The sequence below is a fragment of the Pteronotus mesoamericanus genome, unplaced genomic scaffold, assembly GCF_021234165.1.
Source record: "Pteronotus mesoamericanus isolate MK-2021 breed Mesoamerican mustached bat unplaced genomic scaffold, CSHL_Meso_final scaffold_128, whole genome shotgun sequence".
In the NCBI taxonomy this organism is placed as follows: Eukaryota; Metazoa; Chordata; class Mammalia; order Chiroptera; family Mormoopidae; genus Pteronotus; species Pteronotus mesoamericanus.
In genome coordinates this window covers 2,655,178-2,679,801 of record NW_026555305.1, presented here as the reverse complement: position 1 = coordinate 2,679,801, position 24,624 = coordinate 2,655,178, and the positions used below count along the sequence as shown (strand labels likewise).

The 24,624-nt window shown below is 66.7% G+C and overlaps 2 protein-coding genes across 4 annotated transcripts; both read right to left on the bottom strand.

Moving 5' to 3' along the window:
- Nucleotides 1-1,849: 1,849 nt before the first annotated feature.
- TMEM86B (transmembrane protein 86B) lies at nt 1,850-3,752 on the bottom strand. 2 transcript variants are annotated; one of them, XM_054588211.1, is made up of 3 exons: nt 3,645-3,752; nt 3,150-3,387; nt 1,850-2,599 (listed from the first exon to the last, which is right to left on the bottom strand). In XM_054588211.1, the coding sequence occupies exons 1-3, from the start codon at nt 3,693-3,695 to the stop codon at nt 2,217-2,219; spliced, it is 672 nt and encodes a 223-aa protein (XP_054444186.1). In that variant the 5' UTR covers nt 3,696-3,752; the 3' UTR covers nt 1,850-2,216. The 2 variants fall into 2 exon arrangements, with proteins under 2 accessions (XP_054444186.1, XP_054444185.1); XM_054588210.1 differs by having other exon boundaries at nt 3,150-3,390; nt 3,645-3,743.
- A 1,460-nt stretch (nt 3,753-5,212) lies between these two features.
- PPP6R1 (protein phosphatase 6 regulatory subunit 1) lies at nt 5,213-23,500 on the bottom strand. Of its 2 annotated transcripts, XM_054588335.1 has the most exons (24): nt 22,958-23,500; nt 15,987-16,219; nt 14,345-14,531; nt 14,119-14,256; nt 13,965-14,030; nt 12,711-12,823; nt 12,508-12,621; nt 11,944-12,106; nt 11,699-11,851; nt 11,449-11,583; nt 10,842-10,906; nt 10,650-10,765; nt 10,478-10,563; nt 10,307-10,396; nt 10,124-10,221; nt 9,125-9,182; nt 8,862-9,043; nt 6,663-6,799; nt 6,409-6,577; nt 6,236-6,306; nt 6,071-6,152; nt 5,583-5,693; nt 5,429-5,500; nt 5,213-5,352 (listed from the first exon to the last, which is right to left on the bottom strand). In XM_054588335.1, exons 2-24 carry the CDS (start codon nt 16,211-16,213, stop codon nt 5,349-5,351), a joined length of 2,637 nt encoding a protein of 878 aa, XP_054444310.1. In that variant the 5' UTR covers nt 16,214-16,219; nt 22,958-23,500; the 3' UTR covers nt 5,213-5,348. The 2 variants fall into 2 exon arrangements, with proteins under 2 accessions (XP_054444310.1, XP_054444309.1); XM_054588334.1 differs by having other exon boundaries at nt 5,337-5,500.
- Nucleotides 23,501-24,624: the final 1,124 nt, after the last annotated feature.

The window sequence follows — 24,624 nt, the reverse complement described above, 5'->3', positions numbered from 1 at the left end:
TCAGAAGTGCCCTGAAGTGAGAAAGCTCCAGCTCCTCAGCAGTTTCCACTGGGGTGGGGCTTCATCTGTCCGGAGCCTCCCCCCTCCATGATGGACAAGGCCCGGAGGGGTCTGGGTAGCCCAGCCGCAGGTGGTCCTGACCACCAGGTGGGCGTGGGGCAGGCGCTGCCCTGAGCTCCTGAAGAGTGTGCAGCCACCCAGAACCCCGGCCTCTCCCCCGGCCTTGCTGCCGCACTCAGGGCTCAGCAGGCCCAAGGCTTTCTTCTGCAGGGAGCGGGGGCCCTGGCCTGCGGGGGGAGCAGGGACTGAAAGCCGGGGTGGGCTCTGGGATGGCCCTAGAGGCACGTTCTGGATGTAAAGTCTCCTTCCTGCTAAGGGACAGGGAATAAGAAGCACCACTGATAGGTACAAAATAGACGGGGGGTGGTTAAGAACAGTACAGGAAATGGAGAAGCCAAAGAACTTATATATATGACCTGTGGACTTGAACTAAGGGGGTTTGCTGGAGGGGAGTACTGGGTGGAGGGGGGCCAAGGGGAAAACCTGGGCAAACTGTAGTATCATATTCGATAAAATGGACTTTTAAAAGTTCCCTAAACAATGCTATGGATGGGAAAGTCCCCTCTCCGCTATAAGAGTCTCTTGAAGCATGTCCTGGATGGAAGTCTCCTCTCTGCTATGAGAGTCCCTCGAAGCCCATTATAGAAGTCAGGCAGGGTATGGTCTTGTGCTGGAATGCAGACCCTAAGGCCCTGGGAGGGGCAGTGGGCTGCCAAGGTCACAGCCAGGGGGATGGCTCGCCGGGGTGCCTTCTATTTCTACCCCGTAGCTCCCTACCCCTTCCCAAGGTCCCCCCACCTTCGAGTCTCCTCAGCTCCCCAACCCTCCCCTCTCCACTCCTGATATTGCCTAGGGCTGGAGTGGGTTGAATCATGTCCCCTAGAAACAGGTGTCCAAGTCCTAAGCCCCAGTCCCTATGGATGTGACATTTAGGAGCACGGCCTTTGGAGGAGTATGCTAAGGGTCTCCCAATGAGGTCATCCTGGATTTAGGGGCCACCTGAAGTCCAGTCACCGGTGCCCTTAGGACAGGACACACAGAGGGAGGCCGCCACGTGAAAAGGGATGCGGAGGCTGGAGGGCCGCCGGAAGCTGGAGAGGCAGGAGGGACCCTCCCCGGAGCCTGGACGGAACAGCTGGCACCTCAACTTTGGACACCTGGCCGCCAGGACCACGAGAGGCTGAACTTTTGCTGTTTTAAGCCACCCAGTTTGCGGTCATTTGTGACGGCAGCCACTGGGACCAAATATCTTCCTGGCCTCAGATCTGTAACATCACCCCAACGGCGGGGGGTCCATGTCCCATGAGCCCTGGGCCCCGGTGAGTTCACCGTGTGTATAGCAACCACGGCACCGTCTGCTCGAAAATGTCATCCGAGGGGGACTTTCGCAGGAGTATTCTTACCACAGTAACAAAAAGCCAGCGCACACCTTGGCGGATGTACCTAACGTCACCAATTGTACACTTCCAGGGGTAAGTTTTGTTGTAAGAGAAGAAGGAAAAAAAAAAAAAAAAAGGCCCTGGCTGGTGTGGCTCCGTGGATTGAGCACCGGCCTGTGAACCAAAGGGCCGCTGGTTCAGTTGCCGGTCAGGGCACGTACCCGGGTTGCGGGCCAGGTCCCCAGGAAGGGGCGTGCGAGATGCAACCACACGTTGATGTTTCTCTCCCTTTTTCTCCCTCCCTTCCCCTCTAAAAATAAATAAAATTTAAAACAAACAAACAAAAACCCTTCTGCTGTCATTGCGATTCCCCCCTCCCCACCTCTCCCCTAATAAAGGCAATGCTGTTTCAACGTCTCTTTTACTCAGACACCAAATGAACAGGTTAGGGCCAGAGAGGAGGGGGCCACAGGACATGGGAGGCGGCCACTTGAGGTCACAGGAGCAGGTGGGGGCCTGGAGAGGGCTGGGCCTGGGTCTGGCCGAGGGGCCTGGAACCCGGAATCAGGACGGAGGGAATGTGTTCGGAACTCGGCGGTGGATTCGGAATTCTGCCAGCAGCGGTCCCTGCGCGCAGCGGGGAACAGCGGCCCGCGGGCGGGGTCCTGGGCGCTGCGAGCCGGCCCCCGAGGGCGCTTCCCCCGGCGGGGCCAGGCCGCGAGGCCCCTGTTCCTGCAGGAGGGGAGCGGGCGGACGCAGGCCCGTCTGGGCCCCCGGTCAGTTGGTCTTGAGCCTGGGGCCCTGGAAGGCCGACAGGGCGATGAAGAACTGAGCGGCGTAGTAGGTGGCCATGACGAGCAGGCGGCCGTGGGCCAGGGGCTGGATGAAGGTGTGCCAGGACAGCACGCTGTCCGAGATGGCGAAGAGCAGGGCGCCCCAGCGGGCCCTCCCGCCCCGGGCCAGGCCACGCCACAGCATGACACTCAGGGCCAGGCCGTAGGCCACCAGGGGCAGGACCATGTCGGGCTGCAGGTGTGACAGCAAGAGGCAGGAGAACGGGAGGGAGAAGAGGAGGACGGGCAGCAGCAGGCCTGGCTGCAGGAGCCTGAAGCCGAAGGCCCAGATGTAGAGCAGCTGGGCCTGGCCGAAGGCGAGGACACCTGGGGGGGCGGGGGGGCGGGCGCCGGGTGAGGGTGAGGCCTGCGTTCCGCACGGCCCAGGCACAGTGGAGGGGACTGCGCCGCGCCCCCCCTCCCCCACCCCCGGTCTCCTAGGTGGTCGCGCCTGCCGTCGCCCCCCGCCCGCTCTTGGGCCGTGGGTGTCCATCCTCCCCCTACCCAGCCCCTGCGCAGCCCCCACTTGGCCTCAGCACACCGCCGGGCGGCCGGCTGCACACTCCCGCCCCAGGGCCTTTGCGCGTGCTGGTCCTGCCCTTCCTGCGCGCCCACCCAGATGTCCCCTTCTCTGCGAGGCCGCTCTACTTAAGGCTGTGCCGCTTGGACCCCACACTCTACGCCTGCCGCTCACAGCAGCTCCAGTCGGTCGGGCGCGCTCCCTGAGGACAGGGGTCTGGGGGCGTGTCGGTAACTGCTACCCCCCACCCACCCTGTGCCTCCGCACGCCACCTGGCTCTCCCGGCAGGCAGGTGCTATCAGGAAGCCGCCCGCCCCTTGGCGTGGGGGTCCGCAAGGGACGACGCGCCCCGCTCACCATAGAGGAAGGCATGGGGCCAGATGAGACAGACGTCCCCGACAGCCGAGAACAGCAGGGCCGCCTGCAGGAGGGAGCTGCAGTCCCCACCAGGGTGCGCCCGGAGGGCCCCGGCCAAGGACAGCACAGGCAGGCACTTGACCAGCGCGCCAACCCAGGACGGCGGGTCGTCCGGGATCCAGAGCAGGAAGTAGGCAGCGCAGGTGACGAAGAAGGGGATCAGGCTGCCTAGGTGTGGCTGCTTTGGGGATGACGGGGCCGCTGAGACCCTGGCGCTCAGCCCAGCCCGCGGCCCCTGGGACGAGGCTCCAGAACCCACCTGGCCTCGGGGTCCCCGTCAGCCCCAGCCCTCGGAGACCAGGCTCCACCGGCTGGGCCTCCGGTCTGGGGGCTCCTGCCCCACCCCCACTCAGGGACCCCAGGCCGTCCAGCTTCACAGAGCCCAGCCCCCCGGAAGCCAAGGCCCAGCCCCCCTCCCACACGCAGGGCTCTCACTTGGGCCGAGAAGCGAGCATCTCGGGGCAGACCCTTTTTCCGGGCATCCATGGTGGCCGGTGGCACCCCCCAGAGTGGCCTGTGTGTGGGCACCGACGGCTTTAGAGGTGGCGGGGACGGCGCGTGGTTACACGTTAACCCAGGAGCGTCCTGTGGACTCTGGGGCCGATAACAGCCAGGGAGATGCTGCCCCCGCCCCGGGATGGCCCTGGCTGGCGCCGGCAGATAAGGTGCCCACCAGGAAGCAGGGGTCCCTCCTGGCCCACAGCCCCTGCCCCCTGGGACCCGGCTTGGTTCCCCTCTACCGTGGGCGCAAATGCCCCTTCCGGCCCCGTGCCCAGCCGGTCCCCAGGGGCACACGGCACCACCATCCTCTCTCCGCCCGGGGAGGACCCCCTGCCGGAGGGAGGCGCAGGATGAGACCCCTGTCCCCGCACCCCCAGGGTCCCTCCTGCACCTGAGCCCCCTTCCCCCCGGGGACCAGCACTGCCCCTGTGGCCCCTACCACAAACACTTCCTGATCAAACAAACACCAGTGATGAGTCACCAGGGCCCCCGGCCAGGCCAGGGACAGGGCGGACCAAGGGCTGCCACACAGGCCCGCGCAGCACCCCGGCCTGCTCTTTGGCCTTCCCGGGGCGTCCCTGGCTGCCTCCGACCACCACTGTTCCAGCAGGGGGAACAAACTTCGGGACGTCGCTCCTGCAAGGTCCCCTCCGTGGCCGGGGGTTCTAAGGGGACCCCGCAGGACAGCTCTGGAGACCAGGTCCCGGGCAAGGCTGGGCAATGCTCAGGCCCCCCGCCCCGCCCCCCCAGAACGCAAGGGCCAAGCGGCAGACGCCTTAAACTGTCTTTCTTTCTTTATTTATATTTGCAATATGAAACAGAAGCTCGGCACAAACACACGCACACTCACGCCGGCCTGAGAGGGGAGCTGGGACAAGGTCACTTGGCAGCAGGCTGGACTCCAGACCCTCAGGCACTGGAGGGGGACCCCAGCCGGACCCCCACCACACCCCGGCCCCAGGGTCTGCAGGAGGCGCAAGGCTCTCTCGAGTGTGTCAGGGCCTCGTGGGAATGTCGCCAGAGGGGCCCCCTTGCCCGGGGCCACCGCCCCCCGAGCTGCCGGGGCAGGCGCAGGGCCCTTTAGCTCCCAGCCCGGGAAAGTGCAGGGTCTGGGGCGTGGGGCGGGGCAAAGGCACGGCCCCACTCGGGCCCCCGGGTGGACCTGAGCTGAAAGGCCGCGTGTGGAGTGTGGGTGTGGCATCTGCACCGAGGGGGCACGGCGGCGGGGGGGCGACGCCCGGGGACCCCAACGCAGCCCCTCTGGGACCGGCAGGAGCCCAACCCCCGCCCCGCCCCGCCCCAGGCCTGGCTTTTATCTGGCTCTTCTCCCAGCCCCTCTCCTCCCTCGACATATATATAATATATAATATAGGTCTCTCTCTCGCCTTTCTCTCTACTCGACTCTCTTTATTCTAGAAGATGAAACTCCATCATTTCTTTTCTCAGTGCAAATAGGGGCGGTAGGGCCTGTCTCCCTGGCACCAGCCTCCTGGGAGTCCAGAGGAGAGGACGTGGGGCGGGGAAGGAGACGGGAGGGGGTGACGGGGCCACGGGCCCTCCTGGGACCCACCCTGACCCCGCCCGGGCAGGGTCCGCGCACAGGACGAGGATTCGGCCACTGCCACTGGAGCCAGGCGGTTACCTGGGAACCAACAGGGAGATGGCGTGAGGAGCCTGCCGGCCCAACTGCCGCCCCCGCTCCCGGCCCCGCTGCTCACTGGGAGCCTGGGGACACCGGCCCTCCCTGGGCAGAGCTGCCGGGCACTGGAGGCGGCTGGAGGGCCTGGGCACTGTGGGGAGAGAGGGATGTGAGAGGTCAGTGCCGGCCCCCACGCCAACGCACCCACCAGCCGCGAGGCCACCCACGCTCACCTCTGGCTTTTGGGGAGCCCCAGGGGTTCTGGGCTCTTCTCCCCCTCCGTGGCCTGGAGAGGCTGGGGGGCCCCAGGGGCTGGCACAGAGGTAGCAGGGTCTCTGGTTGCTCTGTGGGGGGGTCAACGGGGTGGTCACCAACGGCCTGCTGGGCGCTGTGGCCCAGAGCCGACGCATAAGCAGGGATGGGGCGCGGACGCCCCCGGACCCCGGGAGCCGTCCCCGGCAGGAGCTCCAGGTCGCTGAGGGCCTGGGCCCTGCACACTCCCTGTCCACCCTGGCCCTTCGGGAAGCCCCCCACCCCCGCCCACGGGGCCGGGCTGGTGGCCCTGGGCTCCGGGATCCGGGCGAAGCCCCGTGAGCACAGGCACAGACCTGGGATCCTCCAAGGGCCGCCTGGGGCAGCTCGGGGCAGGGACAACCCCCGGGGTCAGGCCCCAGCCACCTCCCCCAGCGCGGCCCCCCACAAGCCGCTCCCAGTGGGTCACCTGTCCAAGGAGCTGGGGGCGGAGGTTGTCCCTCTGAGGGCGGCCTGGAGGTCCCTGACGCTGACCAAGGCCTGACAGGGCGCTGTGCGGAGGGGAGGCCGGGAGAGTGAGGCTCGGCCCAGGCCTGCAGCCCGGGGGGCGGGGGGCGCGGGGACGGGGGCACACCTGAGGGCTCCGCTCCTTTGCCGCAGTCTGAGGCTTCCTGAGGTGCAGAGGAGGGCGCGGGGTCCTGGGACCTGGGAGGCGAGAGAAGCAGCCCGAAGGGCAGCTGCAGTCGGCCCGGCGCCTCGGGGCACCAGGACCCGGTGCTGCACCCCCACCGCGCCTCCCGGCCTCACCTGAGCTGCAGGGGACTGGGGGCCGCAGGGCCGGGTGGGCTCAGGGCAGGGACACAGAGGGGCCCCTGCAGGGCGGGCGGCCCAGAGCGCGGCTCCTTCTCCCGGGAGTCCAGGGGGCCGGTCGGGGTGTCTGTAGGCACTGGGTCAAAGGTCGCCGTCCAGCTGGGGCCTGGGGCGAGGACAGGGCCGCGGTCAGTGTGGCAGGCAGACGCCCGCGTGCGCCCGACGCCGCCTCACCCCGCACGTTCACCCACCAGGAGGCTGGGGGCTCGGGCTGGGGTAGGAAGAGGGCCTGGCCTCATTTTGGGCCACCCGACCATCCTCCTCGTCCTCCTCCTCTTCATCCTCGTCCTCGTCCTCATCCTCCTCGCTGTCCGTGCTGCCTCCGCTCCTGCCCCCAGAAGCCAGCCATCAACCACCGCGCTGCGGCAGGGACAGAGGGGACGGCGCCCCGTCCCCTGCAGGCAGCGTTGTGAAGGAACCGCAGGGGTAAACCGGGGGGCGGGGGGCGGGACGGGCCTCCGGGCCCAGGGCGTGTGGGTGGGGACACCGCGGGCTCCCTTCCGGGAGGGCGGGCGACAGCCCCGGGCCAGAGTCAAAAGGGGACAGCTCCGCCCATCTCCCCCACAGGGACTCCCACGCCCGCTCAAAGGGACGCCCCCCGGCTGAGTGCAGCCACTCCAAAGGCACCGCGCGCGACTTACACATGACTCAAGACCGCGGACAAAGCCCGACTGGCCACTGTGGCCACCCATGGGTGGCACTGAGCGAATGCTGGCCGCGCCACGGTCCCCCAGTGAGGAGGGCTGCGCCTGCTCAGCGCTGTGAATACGTTACACCCTCAGCAAAGAGGGGGCGGAGGGGGGTCCCCGAGCCCCCAAGGGCAGCTCCAGACCCGCCGCGTGCACCTCACCGAGTGCCCCCGGGCCAGGAGCAGGCCGGGCCCCGCCCCCACACCTGCTCAATGTCGCCCTGGGCGGGGAGTAGGCGAGAGTGACCCGCAGAGCGTCCGGAACAAGGGGGCAGAGGCTCCGACGGCAGCCTCGACGGCAGCCCCGAGTGCGGGACGGCCTGTGGCCGGCGGGGAGCCGCCCTGGCGAACAGGTCCCCTCCCGTCAAAAAGGAAAACACGCTCAGGAGCAAATTTAACAGAAGCAGCACAAAACTTCCACTCTGAAAATTACGAAACACCACCCACAGGAGAACCCTCAGTTCCCGGGAACACGACCGTGCGCAGGGCCCCGGGGACGGCCGCTGCTGGGGCAGCCGCTCCGAGCTCGGGCCCGCGCCGCCCGCGCCCAGCGCCCGCCCAGCTCCCAGCCGGCTCCCGCCTGGACCCTGGCAAGCCGCTCCCGAAGGGTCAACACGACCTGCAACGAAGGGGCTCGACCCGCCCTTCCCACCTTCAAAACGTACTATGGCACAATGGCGATCAAACGCAAAGACGGACGTCTGGACCAACGGACCGGAGAGGCCAGAAACAAACCGCGCGCGCACACCGGGCTGCCAACAGGGGCGCCGAGCTGCTGGGACGGCGGCGACCCCACACACGGAGAGCGAAGCTGCACCCCGCCTGCCGCTCGGAACGCACCGAATCCTACATCCGAGGGCTAACACGACCGGCTTTTAGGGAGCCACAGTGAACCGCGCCCCGGGACACGGTGGGCCGCACAGCGGCACACTGCAGACGGCCAGTCCCCCCACCGCACCCACCGGGTGGGGGGGCTCCCGAGCCGAAGAGCCAAACCCACCCACAGAGCCCGAGGTCAGGGCAGCGCCCGCGCGCCAACAGGGGTGCCCATGCCTCCTCCAGCAACGGGGTGTCCGCGGGGCCGTACGCTCAGGACTCGTGTCCTCCCGTACCCGCCTGCACGCCCACCGAAGAGGTGAAGCGCCCTAACCCGCCAAGGAGAAACCCTGGGAGCAGAGGCTCAGTGGCAGGCACTGCGCGGCCCGCGCCGGAAACCAAGACGGCCTGGCCCCGCCTGGTCAGTGGCGGCCGGCCAGCCGGCACGCAGGGAGGTCGCCGCGCGCTGGCACACAGCGAGCTGACCACAGCTTACTGACATGGGGCTGCGAGGAAGGGACCGCCACCTGCCGTTTTATCTAGACGAGGAGGCAGAGGAGCGGACAGGACGTGGCACAGCCTTTTCCGAAACCCCCGCGTGACAGCCAACACCAGAGAGCAGAGTCACGGGATGGGACGGCGGCGGCAATGCCGGCGGCGGACGCACCTGAAGGAGCGCCCCCGTGGTCCGGACGCACGCAGGCCTCTACCCTGCTCCTGCAGGGGCCCACCCCGTCGGAACCAAGGCTCCGTCGCTCAGACCTCGCGCGCCCCGGCCAGCGCACACCCCCCGCCCCGCGTGCCCCTCGGTCAGTCGCACCCACGGGGGCTGCCCCCCACAGCCCCGACGGCGCCAGAGCCCGGAGCGGGACGGGGCAGGACTCACCGCACGCCTGCAGGCTGGCCCGGGCGGGCGCCCCTGGCCAGCGGGCGGCCCTGCCAGGCACCGTCCTCCCCGTCCGACTCCCCGGAGCCCTGGCCCTCCTCCTCCTCCTCCTCCTCCTCCTCCTCGTCATCAAACTGCTGGATCCGGTCCTTGTAGCATATCTCCAGCAGGTTGGCGTTGGGCTGCAGGGGCAGGCGCGGCAGGGTGGGGTGGGCGGCACTGCCCGCAGCGCCCCCACCCCCCGAGGACGGGGCGGCACTCACGTTCTCGTCGTCGGCGTTGAGGGAGAAGGTGATGTTGGCTGTCTTGTCGAAAGGCGCGCTGGGGGGGAAGCAGGGCATGAGGACCGGGCGGGCGGCCCCTCGATGCTCCTGCCGACGCCCCCAGCTCCCCGCCCGCCCCGCCTTCCGGATCCCCGGCAGCACCCGGTCCGTGAACACGGCCGGGCGCAGGACTCGCCCTGCCATCCCTGCGCGGGTGCAGCGCCGCCCGCCCGAGGGCGCTGTGCGGGACAGGAACCTCGTCTCCGCGTCCCCTCCTGCTTGTCCCTGGGCCCACCCCTTGGGGGCCCTGGGTGCGACCCTAAGGGGCCTCCGGGCCTTTCTGTCGGCTTTCCCACCACCCGTCTCGGGCTCACGGGCTCAGTTTCCAAAAGCGACCCCTTCCGCTCAGCAGCACGCGGCCCACGGCCCACAAAGCCAGCCGTTCACGGGGTGCTCTTCATTCGGAACCCCCCAGACCCGCAGCCCGAGGCGCACGCGAGGAGACCAGACCCACATGGGGGACCCGCCGCCGGCCAGCCCGGCCGTGGCAGAGCCAGGCTCAGAACAGGGCCCCGGGCCGGGGCCGGGCGGCGAGGAGGCCGTTCAGCACCCACCACGAGCCATGGCGGCTGCCGCCGCCCCCGACCCGGCGTCCCCTGCCCCCACTCCAGGGTTGCCCCTTCGCCGTCTCCCTGGTGCTGTCACCAGCTGCCTGTATGGTTTACAAAGCATTACTCAATTTTAACTTTTTCCTCTGACTATAAAAGTGACAGATACCTGTGGCAAAGAATCCTAAGGGTAAAGAACATTCATTACCAGCTCATTAACACACGGCCACAACCAGCACAAACAGGCAGCACCAGCTACCGAGGCCTCCGGGGCGGGGACAGGCGGCCCGGCCTCAGGGCCCGTCCGCCTCACACTCCCGCGGCCCAGCGAGGACACGGGGCAGGTGGCCAAGGCCCCACGGCGGGCGGCTGCGCAGAGGGGCGCACTCACTTCACACTCTCCTCCTGCTCCCCAAACTCCTCGTCGTTGAAGCCGAAGTGGTCGATGAAGGCCGAGGTCATGCGCTGCATCTGGAAATCCACGAAGGCCTGCGGGGCCAGCGGGGGGTGAGGCAGTCAGGGGGGGTGGTCGGGGGGGGCGGTCAGGGTGGGTCGGGAGGAGCCCGCGGCCCACCTGCTGCAGCACGGCCTCCTCGGGGAAGCTGAACTCCTTGAGCCGGTCGTCCTCGTCATCGCTGGAGGAGTGCAGGTGGTGGGTGTTCACCTGGGGGGCAGGAGGCGGGCTGTGAGGGCCGCGGCCGAGCAGAGGGGCGGCTGGGGCTGCGGGCGGGCGGCGGGGCCTCACCAGGTCCACCATGTTCTTCTTGTTGGTCTCGGCCAGGGGTCCCGACACGAAGGCCTCCCACTGCTGCTGCTGCTCGTCCGGCAGCTCTGCTCAGGGGGCGGGGGGCAAGAGTGGGTGTGGGAAGCGGCCCCGGGGCCCCCAGCGCCCCCGCCCCAGGGGGGCGCCCCCTCACCCTTCAGCAGCTGCCTCAGCTGCTCTGCGTTGGGCCCCTTCTCTGTGTTCTGCACCAGAGCGTTGGCCATTCTCGTCAGGTGGCCCATGTAGCCTTTCCGAGGGCCCCCTGAGGACCTGGGCGAGGAGGGACTGAGATGGACACAGGCTGCCTGGCCCCGCCCCCCGCCCGGTGGGAAGGCAGGACACTCACTGCACGCGGTCGTTCTCCTCCCAGGACGTCAGGATTCGCTCCACCAGCCGGCCCTGCTGCAGCAGCTGCGGGAGGTACCGCGGGCTCAGGGCACGCCCGCCAGCCCGGCCACCGCCGGCAGGCGAGGGAGGGACAGCGGCGCCCCTCTGGTGGCCGGGCCCCTCCCCGCGGGCGCAGCACACCCTCGCCGACAGCCCGCACCCCTCCCCGGCCTTGCCCTGCGCACCTGCTCCGCCCCCCGAGGAACACCCTCAGCCCGGCCAGCTCCCCCTCAAGCTGCACAGCAAACCCCACGCTCCCTGCTGAGCTGCTCCTCCTTGAGACCCCGGGCTACTCCCTGGGAAACACCCCGTCTGCCTCGGCAACCGTCACCCTGGCGGCGTCCCTCCCGGACACGCACTGTGTCCTGAGGCCACCGTGTCCACTCGCCTCCCTGAACGCCACCCTGTGTCTCCCAGAAATGCCCTAAAGACAAGTCTGAGCCCCAACCCCCAGGACGTGAAGTCCCCCACCAAGTCCAGGCTCTAGGACAGACGAGGACCAGACATGGGGAAGAGCCCACCCCTGGGGAACGGGGGGGGGGGGGCACCCGGGAGCCCCAGCTCACGTGTTTCACGACGGGGTTTTCGGCAAGCGAGTCGAGGCCGCCGTTGGGAGGGGGCCCGGCGCTCAGCACGGCGCTCACACACACCTCCACTTGGGTGTGCAGGAAGTTGTTGAACACGTAGTGGAAGAAGAGGTCCTGGAGATGGGGTGCAGGCTGGCACGGAGAGGCCCCAGCAGCCCCGCCCCACGGCCCCCACCGGCCTCTGCTCCCTCTCGGCCCCCGCCCGCGCCCCGTGCCCCTGCCCCCGCACCAGCATGGTGTTGGGCACATCCAGCGCCAGCAGCTCCTGGGTCAGGGCCGCGTCATTGGCACTCAGGGCACTGGCCAACAGCTTGACCACGTGCAGCCGCGTGTTGCCCAGCGGTGGGGCCAGGATACCCCACGTCGTGCAGAGCGGCTCCAGCTGCAGACAGAGAAGAGGCTCAATTCTGGGCCTGCCGCCCCAGACCAAGGGGCGACCTCCCGGGCTGCCCGCTCCCCGCCCGCCCCACCCACCTCCGGCGGCTCCAGCAGGAGCTCGCGGAAGCGGCCGAGCCGAGGGCGCAGGGCGTGCAGGGCGCCCACGCAGGACACAGCGCTGTCCAGGGCTGCCTGGGCCAGGAGCTCCAGCTGCCCGTCCACGCTGCTGAAGTAGTTGTTCACAATCACAGACTCGGACCTGCGGGGAGACAGGGCAGAGAGCAGAGTGAGCCGCCTGGACGGCCTGTGCCATGTGCACGCGCACGGAACGGGCTGGCGCGGAGCGCGAAGCTGCTCTCAGCCGGGTCCCGAGCGGAGGGGCCCCAGCAGCGGCCAGGGGCCCCGAGGGGACGAGCCTAGTGAGTCTCGGGCAGGTTGCCCACAGGACCCTGGATGCCGACGGTCAGCTGGAAGCCGTGGGCAGCTGCCTTGGCCTCAGTCCCCACCCGTCAGGTGGGAATGGGAGGGATCGTCTCCAGGACCACAGCGGCCACTGTGAGGCGGATGCCACTAGTCGGGGCCATGTCCTGTAGCCTCCCCCACGACGGGGAGGCCAGGCCCCCAGGGGATAGCGCAGCCGCCCAGGAGGCCGCCCCTCACCGTGGCCTCCTGGGCTCCAACAGGGTCAGCAGCACCTGGATTCCGCTGACGAGGACAGACGCGCTCAGCTCCCCCTCCAGCATGTTGCTCAGGAGCTGCTCGATCGTCTCCTGCCTGGGGCGAGTGGGGAGCAGGGTGAAGGGCCTGGACCCCGGCCCCCCGGACGCCTCCCCTCTTGGCCAGGGCGCCGCCGGCAAACCCACTTCTCCAGGGTGGCCAGCAGCTGGTCTGGCTCCGGGCTTCCCTGGACTTGAGTCGTCTGCTCCCGGCTCAGGCGGATGATGTCGCACAGGGACTGGGATGCGTTGGAATGTTGCTGTGGAGGTGGAGAGAGTTCAGGACCCAGCCTGGTCACTGGACCCTCCACAGCCTTGCGCTGACACCCCCAGCAGTTGACCACTTGGCCCCAGCCCTTGGGGACAGAGGGGAGAATGTCACGGCCACAGGGACACAGGTACCAAGAGAGGAAGCTTGAGGCAGCCAACACTGGGAGGGGACCGACAGCAGAAAGGGGAAACCACTGAAGGCTTCCTGGGAAAGGAGACATCCCACAGAAACCTGGACCGTTCACAGTTGCCAAAGAAAGGACATCCACCAACTAGTGACCAGTAAGCACCCACGGTCCGCCCACAGCAGAACGTTCAGGAGCCTCGGAAAGGGGTGAGCACCCAGCCGCCCCACGCGGCTGCGCGGGGAACGGTGCTGAGGCAGAGGCCAGTCCCGACCGCGCGTGGTGTGACGCCTCGTACCCGAGACGCCCCGGAGAAGCTGCGGCCCCTCGGGGGCGGGGGGTGGGGGTGGGAGTGGCTGCTTGCGGGCTCAGGGTTTCCTTTCGGAGGTGCCCAGACATCCCCCCAAACTAACGTGCAGACGGCTACACAACTGCGAACGCACAAAAAGCCACTGACTCCCACGTTACCGGGGACCGGGCCGTGCGCTGCGCCAGATGCTCAGTTAAGCTGCTACGGGACAGAAGCGTGGGAGCCGAGCACAGGCGGAGCACCGAGTGCACCCCGGCAGGGCCCGCAGCGGGCCCCCGGCGGGGCCGCTCGTCCCTCTGCACGGAGGCTGGGCACCAGGTGCTGGCTGCCCGCACGCGTGGGCAGCCCCGAGCAGAGGCCCAAGAGCCACGGAGAGGATGGGGGCCCCAGGCGGACTCCCGGAGGGTGAGCAGGGCCTGCCCAGGCCCAGGGCCGGCGCCAGCGGGCAGGAGGCTGAGCGAGCGGCTGCCAGGAAGGGCGGCGGCGGGGACGCAGGGGACCGGGCCTGGACTCGGAGCCCTCTAGGGAGAACGGTCCAACTTCTGGTCTCAGCAGGAGGGTCCCACGCACGTAAAACCCCTGCCCCGTTCTGTCACCACACAGTGAGGGGTAGAGGGGCGCACACTCGACTCCCAATGCTTCCCTTCCTCATCAACTCCCCTACAGAGGGCGGGGGCCGAGCGCCTGGACACTCACATTGTCATCTTTTGATGGGTGGATCTGCTCAATAAGCCGCTGGACAATCTTCTCCTCGTTGAGCCACTTGGAGGGAGAAAGAAGGTGGGGCCTCGCTCGCTGACCCAGACTCCAGGCCCCTCCCCTCCAGGCCTCGCCCCTCCCCCCAGCTCACGTTGACCACTTCCTGCCTCAGCTGGGGCCGCTCCACGCAGGTGAGGAGACGCAGCAGCAGGTCCATGATGGCCGAGGTGCCGATGTGCTGCAGCAGCAGGTCCACGAAGTCGTCCTTCTTCCGCAAGAAGGACACGAGCTGCGGGCAGGGGCACGTCAGGCGGCAGGGCCGGGGCGCGCCGACCCCCCCCCCCCGCCGGCAGCCGGGCGCCCAGCGCGGCGGGCACCTGGTCCGTCTTGCGGTTGATGAGGATGCCCATGACCTTGCTGAAGAAGCTGGCCAGCAGCGGGTTGAGGCGGCCGCTGCTCCGCAGGAAGCCGTACAGTCGGTTCAGCAGGGACTCGTCCGCACCCAGGGCGTCGTTGATCTGGGGCACGTCTGACGTCAGGATCTCGCAGGCCACGCTGGGGTACCTGGGGGGCGGCGGGCGGGGAGCTGTCACATTCAGAGGGAGCAGATGAGGAGAGCCGGGGGGGGGGCCATTCTCGCCTCCGTCAGAGCCACCCGATGAAGGCACCGGTGACGGCCGCAGCCCTGACCGTCCCCCCCAGCCTGCCACCTCCTGGACGTCCGCCTGCCAGTGCCCGTGGCCCTGCCTCTGCCCGGGTCCCCATCAGAGCTTCCCCTGCACAGTCTGTCCAGGTGACCTCTCTGAACCCCGCCCTCGTCCCTCACTTCCTCTACACTGGCTCCAGGGCCACCCTGTCCAGCAGGCCACCCCACGCCCTCGGTGACCACAACCTGCTTGAGGTGCCCTGTGAAATGCAGGGGCCCTGTGTGCCCTTTCCCCTGGGTTCTTCAGACCAGGGGCAGGACGGCACCAGTGTCAACGTGGAGGCGCCCTCAGCATCTCCCTGCTTCTGTGAGCCAGGACCCAGTCCTCGCGGCCACTGGACACGTGCAAGGGAAGGGGGATGGCAGGGGAGTGACGATGGACAGAGGTCAGAGCAGAGGAGGAAAAAGGCACACGTGGGAGCAGGCATCTCACAGGCAGACAGACATCAGGCTGCACAGAGGCCCCTGCAACCACCTCGATGAACCCCCACTTTACAAAGGGCAAACTGAGGGGCAGCCCTCACCCATGCACCATCTGGCTCGAAAGATGCAGAGCCGGGGTGGGGGGCAGGGGGCGCTGGGCAGCGGGAGGCCCCAGGGAGCTGGGAGGCTGGGCCGGGGGGAGCGCCTCACTGGCACTAGCTGTGCGGGGCCCAGAGAGGGCAGCGGGGACCAGGCCAGACACAAGCCCCCAGCGCACCCCAAGGCTCCGAGTGCCCACGAAGGGTCTGCGGGCGGGCGCCAAGATGGGCGGAGCAGGGTGTAGGGGGCGGCCCCGGGGGCCCACGCCAGCCCGGCTCACAGCCATGCCCTGTGTTCCGAGCACCACGTGGGGGGGAGGGGGACTCCCCCCGCTCGGGTGCCAGAAAGGGAAATCTGCACAGAGCTACAGGTGAAGCGACACAGCCCAGAGTTAGAGGGTTTGCTCTAACCCGCCGCAGGGCCTGCGGCCGTCGGTGCGGTCACCTGGCCCTGGCCCTGCGCTGCGCCCTGCAAAACGTCACCACGCGGGGCACGAGGTCGTCGACGGGGAGCTCTGTGTCCTCTCTCACGACGGCACGGGATTCCACTCATCGCAGCAAAAATGCAACCGTAAAAACCCCCGGAGAAAGAAGATGGGGTGGGGGTGGGGGGACCCCCTGAAACGAGGCCGGCCAGACGCTGCTCCCCCGAGGCCCTGCTCATCTGCACTGCCTGCTGAGCCCCTCACGGAACGCTCTTGCGACGTCCTGCCGGGAGCGCTCTGGAGTGCTGGCTCCCCGCCCCCGTTTCCGGTCCCCACGGGCACCCCGGGGACAGAGGGGCGGGCTCACTTGTAGCGCAGCCGCTCCTCGCCACTGGCCGGCGGCTCCTGGGTGACCCAGGCCACCATGGCCTGCAGGTGCGGGGGCCGCAGCAGGAAGTCCAGCAGCTTGCGGTTGACAACCTTGCACTCCTGCAGGACGTCCTCCTCATCCAGCAGCTCGGGCAGGCTCAGGTCCTCGCGCTCCAGCAGCGTGTCCAGGTGCGAGCTCGTGTGCAGGTCAAACTTCCAAAACATGGCGCCCTGGGGGCAGAGGTCGCTGTCACACGCTGAGCCCCACCAGCCTGGCCCCCAAGCGCCAGACCCGGGGCCCGCCCCACCCCTTCTTGCCCAGACCCCGGAGGCCAACTGTCCTGCCCAACTCGGCCCCCAGGCCCAGAAAACGCCCCTGGGTGCCCCGGGGCCCTCAAGGGAGAGCCCTGAGGCTGTGCACGGAGCGACCAGAGGCCGGCCCAGCAGGGCCTGTGCCCACACATCTGGGCCGAGCCAGAGCCGCGCTCATCCTGGAACCTTGTCATCAGACTCGCTTTGATCTCTATCTGCCGAACAGCTTCAAGTGCCCCATGACAGCCAGCACACGGCCACCATCCAGCCCAGCAAATCAGCACGCGGTGCAGGGTCGGGGGGCGGCGGCGGGCAGAGGGAAGCCTGTGCCGTTGCCTGGATGCCACACACACACACCTCCCCCTTCCCACCCACTGTCCAGGACAGGGAAGAGGGGAAAGCGGGGCGGGGGGCTCCCAGAACAGCCACTGACAGGCCCAAAAGAAGCGGGACAGACGGGTGACCGGCTCAGCCAGGACAGGCCAGCTCCCAGCCCCCACGGGCGGGTGCCCCTGCTGTGGGCGTGCCCGGCTGGGGCCCTCCCCACCTGGCACAGGTAGCTGGCGGCCTCAGGCACCAGGAGCACCTCCTGTGGGGCTGGCCCAGCTCCTGCCCCGTGTGGACTCAGCCGCCTGGAGAGCCCGCAGGCCCCGCAGCCCAGGCCAGCGGCCGCAGACCGCCCCGAGCACGCGGTCAGGCTCCCACGCGGCCGTCCTCCCTCTGTGAGCCCACTGGGCCCCAGGTGCTGCCCCCGCAGCCCCGTCCAAGGGGCCGCCATCACCCCACCGCACGGCGGGCAACCCACGCCCGGGTAAGTTGGGGGCTCCGCAGTCCAGCCCAGGCGCTGGCGGAAGCCCGCACCTGTCACCTGCCTCGTGACGTCCACCTGGGGAGGACGGGCCGAGAGGCCGAGACGCTCCTCCTGGGCGCCCCAGGCCCCCAGACGCGGGCACCTCTCCTGCGACGCCCTCCGAGCCCCCCCGGCCCCGTGGCGCCCTGGCCACGGACACACCGCGCCGCCCACGGGAACGAGGCTGCCTCGGAAGCAGCTGTGCTGAGCCGGGACGGAGCCAGTGGGCACAAGTGACCGCCTTCGGAGCCTCGGTCCACTTGAGGCACCGTGACGCCCAGCTCTCCTTTCCAGCCTCCACAGAGCCTCAGTTGCCTGGGCCACCCAGGTGGCCACCTGGCTGTAACCGAGAACAAGTGGCTCTAAATCCGCCAAAACCCCAACGGGACTCGTGTCTGCTCCTTGGCCCTGGCCGACGACGCCTGAAGGGGCAGGAGAGGACCGGCCTCGTGCGCAGGGACACACAGGGACTCGCCCAGCCCTTCACCCACCCCTTCGCCCACCCCCACGCAGGCTACTTTTCTGAGACACAAATTTCAGTGTCTCATGAGGGTTCGGGCCCAATGCCCCCTGCTGGCCTCTCCAGTCTCCACATTCACAGTGCCACGGGCACCCGCCCCTCCCCCCCCTTCCCAGTCACGTGTCCCAACCTGCCCTGCACACCTGCTGTCCCAGTGGCAATGCACGTGCACCACACACGCCCTGACTGGTGAGGGAACTGCGCAGAACCTTCGGTGCCCGGGGACGGCACTGAGCACTGGGCCTGGCACGCAACCCTGGGCTGACTGGACCTGGGACCGCATCGGCTCCAAGGACAGCTGCCACACGGGGCCACGAGAAGCAAAGACCCTGCGACGTGGTTTTACCGCCTGTTTCTACATCGGAGACTTTCAAGCAGCAATAAGGGGACCAGAGAGGCCAAAAGGCCACCTGATCAGAGTGAGCGAAGCGGTCACCGAGGACCCCGCGCCGAAAGACCCTACCCAGAGACAGACAGCAGGTGAGCAGTTTTCAGGAGCTGGGAGGGGTGATGGCTAAGAGGTACAGTAGGGCTTCCTTTTAGGAAAGGATGCTCAGAAAAAGCCTCTCAAAACATTCTAAAATCAATTGCATACGAGAGTACTCGTCAGTTACACCGTCTCAAAAACAGCCGGCTGTGGCAGTGGCTGCACAGCTCTGTGACTCTACCAGAAGCCACTAAACCCTGCGCTATAAATGGGTGAACGGTAAGGTGTACGAGTTACATCTCAACAAAAGCCGTTACCAAAACAAACAAACCGAGGGCCGCCGAGCGTGTGCTGCCGCGGGCCGGGCCAGGCCAGGCCAGGCCCGCATCCCAGGCACCCGCGCGGAGGCGCGCCAGCTGCCCACAGAGCTGGCGGCGAGGACTCCGCCCTGGGGAGCCAGCCAGGCTCCGCCTGCCCACCTTGCCGCCACGGTCGCCGCTAAGGAGCACCCCCCACCCCCGCCAAGGTCAGGGACAGGGCAGGGTCGAAGCAACCCTGCAGAGAACCTATGTACCCGCACAGGGCACCTCATACCATGCCATCGAGATGGCAAGGCGGAGCACTGTTTTATTCCCGCTTGACAGAAGCAGGGATGCAGGCCGGTGGGGGGCCCGGGCTGCCTTCCGGCTGCCGGGGGGCAGGCCCCAGATCGCAGGCTCTGCCCGCCCCGCCGTCCCGAGTCTAGGCCCACCCACTTCCACAGCACATGGTGAGAGGGTGCAGGCTACAGCCCCACCCCCAGCTCCCCACTCCAACTGCCTCAGGGGCCGCGCCAGCAGCCCAGGTGGCCCCTTAAACTCTCAGAACCTCAGGTGGCCCCCCCACCCCCGAAAATCAGGAGGCTGCCAGCAGCAGACGCACCTGAGTGGTGGCCAGCACCTTACACGCATCGCTTCTCAACTCTACACAGAATGAGCATGCAGACACAGAATGGGGGAGAATTTTTTGAAATTAAGAGAGACAGAAAAAAAAAAATTCCCCGCCACAAACTCTCAGCTCGCTCCAGGCCCAAGTCCTGCAGGTCAACCCTATCTTCTCACTTAATGGAAATTGCTGGAAGCCGTGGGGACCAGGCAGGGGAGGCGGGCCTCCTCCTCACTCTCTAACGGGTAAGCTGGGGGCCAGGCACCCGGCATCCGGCAGCCCCGTTTCCTGTCTGTGAAATGGGGGCGCTGCTGGCCACGAAGGGCCCTGCTGTGAGGACCACCAAGTCAGGCAGGTGACAGGCCAGAGATCGGCAGGTGTTGGCTTCTTCCTGTCTGTCCCCAAGGCCAAGCTGAGGCCGGGACACTGGTAGTAGGAAGGAAGGAGGCTGCCATGCCATGGGATGACCGTGCTAAAAACCGGAGTGAGGCTGGAGAGGTTCTGCCCCATCTGCCTGGGTGACTCAGGTCATTCAAATACTCTGGCAGGAGCCGCCACCCCCACCGCTTTCAACTTTTAGCAATCTTCTAGAAAACGGAAGTGACTACCGCTGGCTCTTAGCGACCGTTTGAAAACCAAGACTGAACAGAAGGGGAAACTGCACGAGAAAGGAAGCCATGAAACACAAAGCACCTCTCCCTCGGCCAGCTCTGCGCCGGGCCCCGGTTCCCGCTCTGCCGGGCGCTTCTCGGGCCTCCTGCCCCGGCTCAGACGGTGCCCCACTGCAGCTCCCACAGAGCCGTCGCCCGTCACGGCTGCAGCCACCCGACCCCAAACACAGCTCCGCCTGCTGGGAGCCCTTGGGCAGGTCCTTAATCTGACACCCCCTCCTCACCTGCCCTGGCCCCAGAGCACCTGGAAGTGGAGGTCAAGGGGACAGAGGCCTCTGGCAGGGCCTCCGGGGCTGCCACCGGAGCTGCCCTGAGGCTCAGCACAGGCTCCAGTGTCGGGAGAGGCCACCTGGGACCTGCTGACCACCCTCAGCCATCACAGGCCACCAGCTGCTCTAGGGAGACCCAGGCTACGTGAGCTCCAGGAGGGGAGAACCCCTGCCCAATGGCCGGCCGCGAGCCTCTCGCAGGCCCAGCAGGTCAGAGGACAGCGAGACCACCTCCCTCTCACTCCCCCTACCCACTGCCAGCTCCCAGCCCAATCCCGACAGGGGATCCCAAGGACGGGAAGAGGCAACAGCAGGCCCCCGTTGGGTGCTGCCACACAGCCCAAGACAGACGGCAGGACACCCGTTTGGGAGAAGAGGCCAGAGGGGGACTTGGCCAAGGCCACATCGGGTGACAGCCTGGGACCTTACTGTGGCTCGGGAAAACCTGGGGGGTCCCCAGTTAGGCGCCTCGCCCTCTGACCCCAGAGCAGACTCTCCTGGGGAGGTGGCTGTGCTGGTCCAGCCCCAGGGGATGGAGAAACTAGCCAACAGAAGAGACTGGGGAGGGACACCAGGCCAAGGACTGAGCAGGGGCTGGAGAGCACGTATTTAGGACAGTCTCTGGGATGGGTCACGGGCTCAAAGGGAAAAAACACATACAGCAACAGAGAGACTGGGAAAACAGAGAGGCGGAGGGAGCGTCACAAGGCGACGCAGTCAGAAAGGCCTGGGTTCCAGTCCCGCCTGTCCAGACTGAAACCTCAGTGGCCGGAGGCCAGGGACTTAACCCCATGGAGCCTCAGCTCCCCGCCTGCGAGACACCTCAGGTCAGGCTTAAGGCTGCACTTCCCCCAGAAGATCCACGGGAAAACCGGGGCTGGGCCTTGAAAGGAGGGCGTGTCCCACCCCCGGCGCTGAGCCTGCCCACGAGGAGCCGGGGCCACGGAGCCCAGGGCCGCCCGGCCAGGAGGCCTCGCACTCCCTCCAGCACTCCTGGGCCTCTCACCTCCTCTCCGGCTGCCACCCTCATGGCGCGCAGCACGCCCGCCACACCTGACTGCTCCTCTGCGCCCTCGCCTCTGCCCTGGCTCGGCGGCTCCCTCTCTCTCCTCCAGCTCCTCGAGCCTGCCCAGCTCCTCCTGGGTCCTTCAGGCTTCAGCGCAGACACCACTTCCTCCAGGAAGCCTCCCCTGACTGCGTGAGGGGCCTGTTCCACACTTCCACAGCTTCCGTGGTCACCTTGTGACAGCATCTGAGGGTTCTGTGACAGCGTTTGCTTGTTGGGTCACCTGCCTCCCCCGCCAGGATGCCTGGTTCCCGGGACCTAGCATTAGACCAGGCCCACAGCTAGAGGTCCTTGTCGAATGAATGAAAACCAAAGGTCGCCTGGCCACAGATCCTGAATAACAAACAGCTGCTGGGGCTGAGGAGCAGGACGGGCCTTCTCCTCTAATGGGAACAAACAGTAAATGGCCCAGCAAAAATGACCAAAAACGTGGAAGGGTATCAAGATACACAGCACACACCCACTCTCAGGCAGCAACGGAGCAGAAAGGCCAAAAGGACATCACACCCAAGCCAGAGCACAGGGTGGGGCAAGAGAGCAGGGTGTAGGCCTGGTGGCTCCACTGACACACCACTGTGGGCTCTGGCCGGGCACTGCAGGAAGGGCACCGGCACCCCTGGGCCTGACCCATCAGACCCCAACAGCATCCCGTCCCCCAACTGTGACAACCAGAAACGTCTCCAGCTAATGCCGAGTGTCCCCTGGGGGACACAATGACCTCCCGTGGAAAACCACTACAGTAAGTAGCCCCCAACCCCAAAGCGACCCCGTTCTGGCGCCCTGCGCTCTGCTCCAGGCTTCTGCGAAGAGCGGACCCCGACCCCCAGCGGCAGCCACGCCGAGGGCGCTGGCGTGGGCGCCCCTTTACACCTCACTGGCGCTGCTTTATGACTCTCAGCCTCACACCACACCTGACAACCTCCTTCCTTTGCAGAAACACCTTGCTTTCCAGGCTGGCGGTAATGGTGATGTCTGCGCCCCCGGCACAGAGGTACAGGTATGTCACAGAAAGACCCAACCAGGTCACCCTCCAGGCTCCTGGACAAGCAGCCCCCTGAGATAAGCCGGCCGCTCACTCGCAACACGTCTGTGTTGGGGGTCCCATCTGCACCTATTTGCATATGCTGTTCCTTCCGTAGGGAAGGCCCTTCTTCCCTCCTCATCCTTCCTAGACAGAAAACCCCACCCGCTGAGCCTGTCCCGCCAGGGCCTCGCCTCTGGGCCTCCTGTGGCACCCGGAGTGACCTCTATCCCAGGGCTAGTCCCCTTCCCTTGGCACCCAGCACCAGGCTCCCAGCCATGCCACAGCAGGCCCTGTCTCCCAGAATGGGACCCAGTGGTGGCTGCTCCACAGAAGTACTCCCCCAAAGTCCAGCTCACAGGAAGCCTGAGCCCCGGGGCGGGAGAACCCACTCAGGGTGAAGGAAAGCCCCACTCCCTGCTGGAGTCGCCCTGAGCGCAAGGGTGAGATTCAGATACCATGGGGTCGATGGCAGCCGACAGGGACTGAGGGGGCATGGGGTGTCCACGAGATAAGTCTGAGGAGGGAAAGATGAGGGTGGGGGGCGGCAGAGAAGTGAGTGGGATTGAATCCCAGGGCATAGGGGGCGGTCGGGGGGACAGAGGGAGAAGAGGCTGGGGAAGGTGAGCTGGAGGAGGGAAAGGCCAAGGGGAACGCACTAACTAGGAGACTAGAAGACACCCGAAAGGAAGGATGTGGGGTGGGGACGACCTACCGGGGAAGAGACTGGGGAACTGAGAAAAAGAGACTGAGAGACTTGGGGGACTGAGGGGACTAGACTGGGGGAGCCCCAACAGAAGGGAAGGCTCCAAGAAAGCTGAGACTGGAGGATACCAGGCGAGTCTGCCGCGGACGGGGCGCGGGACTCGGGGTGCCCGGCCTGGGGAAGGGCCCCGGGTGGCCGCTCACCTGCGCGGGGGGGCGGCGGCTCGTCGCACTCGGGGCTCATCGGGGCGCCCCCCCCGCCCCGCCGCCAGCGGCTCCGGCCCTGCTCGGGGGCCCGGTTCGTGGGGGCGGGGGGCGGCGGGGTCTCACGAGGGCGCAGGCGCTGCGGCCGGGGCAGGGGCTCGCGCACGCGTCCTCGAGCCTACGGGGGGGGGCCTCGTTCGCCGAGTTCCAGAGTTCGGGGGGTCGCGCAGGCTTGGTGCGGGGCCGCCGGCGAGGTGGGCGGGAGCCCGACCGGGGGCTATGGGAGGTCAGCGGGGTCGCGAGGCCCGCGCAGGCCCTCAGCAAGGGAGCCGCCCCGCTCTCCCAGGTCCGGCGCCCCGCGACAAAGTCAAGGCCGGTTGGGGAAGACGTCCTCCGCCGCGGTCCGAGCAGGCCGCAGTGCTGAGCGGCGACCGACAGAATTCGAGGTCCGCTTCCTCCACCGCACCTTCCCCACAGCGGCGGGGTCTCCCGGCTTTGCAGTCGGCTTCAGAGGTTCCGACGCCCGAATCCGTCCGCCACTATCCCACAATTCCCCCAGCGTAGGGGCACGCAGGAGACCCCGCCCTCCCGCGGTCGTCTCGGTGCGCGGGGCGCGGGGAGGGGGGAGGATGTTGCGCGCCCGGGCCGGCAGTGCGCGTGCGCAAGGGGCCCTGCCTCTCCCGACCCCACCCACTTAGACCGCCGCCGCCTGGGACGCGCTTGCGCCGGTTGAGGCCAACCGTCTCTCCCCGAATAAACCCAGCCAACCCAATGCGCAGGCGCCGCTGCACGCCAGGTGTACTTTATGAGTCCGTTCCAAAACCCAGAGAAAACCCTGACCCAGGATTTTCCTCCATTCATATTCCTTTTTCGTCTCCAGGGTCCAGCTCGTGGGGAATTCTTTCCGGATTTCTGTCCACCCAGGGCCAGGCGCCTTTATCCGGCTCGGTTTTCTCTACGCCTTCTCAGGCTGCCTTAAGTCCCCCACCAGGCATTTGCCCAGGCCGTGTCTTTAGTGTTGCCAGTCGCCGCACCAAGAATCCTCTAACAACATGGGCTGGAGAGGTTCTCCCAGAGTTTGTATAAATAGTAAGGTCTCATCTGGCCTCAGTTCCCCCACCTTTCACAAACACCCCTTGCCCATGTTTCAGGTCTATTGTAAGGGCAAGACGAGTAAATTTGTGCAAGGACTCGACTTTTATTTACTTTTAATCTGCAGTTACCTTTTTCATTAAAGGGATATTTTATTGAAACATATTTGAGCACATTTGCCTGTTCTAGGGTTCTCTGTTTCGGGATGCCAATTATGCATCTGTCGTTCACATCTGTTAGCATCTAATTGCCTTAATCTTTGTCATTTCCTCTTGCATTCGCTAATTTGATTTTTCAGCCATGTCTCGTCTGGCCCTTGCTATTTACAGCGTTATTTATTGCATGTGATGTTTTTCTGGTCCTTGTAGCAGGTGGCGACTGCTGAGTGACAGTCAACCACAATCTCAGTGGCATGTGTCATGTTCACAGCTTGGAACTACAGGTGTGAAGGTTGGCAAGCAGAGGTCCGTGCTTGCTCAGTGCTGTGACCAGATGGACAAGGGTGTCCAACTCTGGGGTGAAGTAGCAGCAAGACTATAGCCACTTTCTCTGTCTGACTGGCTTTAAGAGTAATA